This window comes from Galeopterus variegatus, unplaced genomic scaffold (genome assembly GCF_000696425.1).
Source record: "Galeopterus variegatus unplaced genomic scaffold, G_variegatus-3.0.2 Scaffold4061, whole genome shotgun sequence".
Taxonomy (NCBI): Eukaryota; Metazoa; Chordata; class Mammalia; order Dermoptera; family Cynocephalidae; genus Galeopterus; species Galeopterus variegatus.
In genome coordinates, this window is record NW_007730172.1 from 121,683 (window position 1) to 124,177 (window position 2,495).

General features: G+C 30.8%; 1 protein-coding gene across 1 annotated transcript in view; it reads left to right on the forward strand.

The window, feature by feature from the left end:
• WDR72 (WD repeat domain 72) overlaps positions 1-2,495 on the forward strand; it is a gene marked incomplete at its 3' end in the record, with an annotated part of 55,534 nt that overhangs the window by 21,179 nt on the left and 31,860 nt on the right. Inside the window, exons 7-9 of the mRNA XM_008586639.1 lie at positions 59-104; positions 1,002-1,183; positions 1,528-1,624. Coding sequence (XP_008584861.1) covers positions 59-104; positions 1,002-1,183; positions 1,528-1,624 — 325 coding nt within the window. The remainder of the gene's footprint in view (positions 1-58; positions 105-1,001; positions 1,184-1,527; positions 1,625-2,495) is intronic.

The following is a 2,495-nucleotide window of genomic DNA, read 5'->3' on the forward strand; positions in this document are numbered from 1 at the left end:
ATGAAAAAGAATCCAAGTTTCTCAACTCCTTGAACTGCCAGACAATACGATTTTGCACATACACAGAGAGACTTCTATTGGTGGTATTTTCTAAATGTTGGAAGGTATTCTAAAATAAAATAATAAATACCTGTGATGTACAAATGTAATGTTTTTTTCTTGTTCAGTGAAACAATTATAAAAATATCATTTAAATATGTATAACTGACATCAGTTTTCAACTCCCTGCATTCAGCTATTTTGCTTTTTTAAGATACTATATGTGTAGTAGTATGTCCTAACTTTATTAATAACAAACCGTAGTAATAATGAGCATTTATCTCTAAGTTATTTTCAAAAGTTGGTTCCTGCACTTTAGAATTAAAAAGAAAACTAACACTTTTCATCTACATAGATTGATATTATTTTTAGATTTTTTTTTCTGCTTTATCAGTACATTCGTTTTTAGGGAATATGCATATTTTTGTGGATATATTCACTCATATCTTCAAGAAGAAAGAAAAGCTAAGTTTTTATCATTTGATCACATCCTTTTTTCTTTAATGTTTGATATAATTGTCTCAGCTAACAAAACTATACTGTCTTACTTGTATGGTGATAATATGTTTGAACAAAGATTTAAAGTACATGGTCTAACAAAGGATTTCTGCTGTATACATTTTTTGTGTGTAATAAATTTTCAAATGTTAAAGTTGGATCACCCATATGGAAAGAATAAAATTCAGAAATTTTTGGATTTTTGGTTTCTGTGTTTAATGGGTACATTCTGAAGTGATACAGCCAGATCAACTATTTCCACTAAAATCTACCTTAGGATAAATGTTAAAAATAAGCACTTGTAAAATATTTTGGTGCATGAGAACAATGTGGTCTGTTATTAATACTTAATATGTTGTTGCATTATTACTGTCATCTAAATAGTCCTGATAAGCCTAATTTTTCTTCTCATTGGCATATTAGATTGTAAACTTTTGTTCATGTGCATCAACTTTGTATTTTAGGTTTATGATTATTGTGATTTTTCCCTTCTGCGGACAGAAGTTAGTAGAAACGGGCAGTTCTTTGCTGGTGGAGAGGTGCTTGCTGCTCACAGAATCCTCATCTGGACAGAAGATGGTCACAGTTATATCTATCAGCTGCTGAACAGGTGGGCTCAGATGGGAGCAGCATACAAAACATTCAGGTAGAAAATGAACTTTGGGAGGTTTATTATGGAAAAATCCCTGCATGCTGCCCATGATCAAAAACCAGAACAAAACAACTTTGGCACAAGAAGATTTACTCTGGGTTTGGAAGGCTTCAGCCTTTGTACAAAACAGCAGGGGATGAAGGAATGAGATTAACCATGTATAACTTGTACAGCTGGTGCTGGGTTTTCAAAAAGTCACTTGTAATTATTAACCCAACAATTTCTAACTAGAGTTTAGGAACTTGAATGGTACCATCCGGCTTTTGAAAATGGGAGGGGGGAAAAATGAATAAAGAACCCCAAAGTTCTAAACTTTGCTTTTTATTTTTGCCACACAGTGGGCTTTCAAAAAGCATATACCCTGCTGATGGAAGAGTGCTTAAAGAGACCGTTTATCCTCATTTACTGTGCTCTACTTCTGTTCAGGAAAATAAGGTAATGCAAAAAAAGAGTGGCTTCCTCAAAGCCATTCATTCAGTTTCTTAGATAAGTGTTGCTTTGTCTGCCAGGGAATCAGGCTTGAAAAAACTGAATCCAAGCATCACATCAGCGTGTTAACGAGAAAATCAAATTTAATTGTTAATGGCTACTAAAGAGCTAATGTTGTCTTATTTAAGAAAACTTTGTTTTATTTAAAAATCTATTTTAAGTGTGATGAACTAAACAATGCATATTATTATAGGAAAATTACAAATGTTGAAGAAAACAAGTGGGGATTAAAATTCCTAATTTTACCACCACTAATATTTACTGTGAATATTTTTTACTTTGTTTTATATATTTATATATTTTGATGAGCAAATTTTAAATATTTGGAAAAGTTGCAAGATTAGTACAATAATTACGCATATATGCTTTACCTAGATTAACCAATTGTTAACATTTTGCCATATTTCTTCTTTCTCTCTCTCTGTACATATATATATATGCATACATATGCACACATACAAACATATACACATGCACCACACATTTTTTCACTGACCTTTTTGATAGGTGGTTTGACAGAACATTGTTTACTTTTGATATATTAACTCTGATTTTTAAACTTTATGAAATTATTTATATTCTGATTTTTTTTTACTTAACCATTCTTTGAGATGATTTTTACATGTATTTAGCTATTCTTATGAATAAATTTACTTGTTAAAACAAATATAATTATGATTCCAGGCAGAAAGTTGAGAATATAATTGTGAACTTGTTACTTGACTGAATTATACCTCTGACATTCTAAGAAGCCTGAAAATTTAAGAAGTTATTTTATTTCAGTAGTTACCCAATGTGGTTTTTAAAAAATATTTGG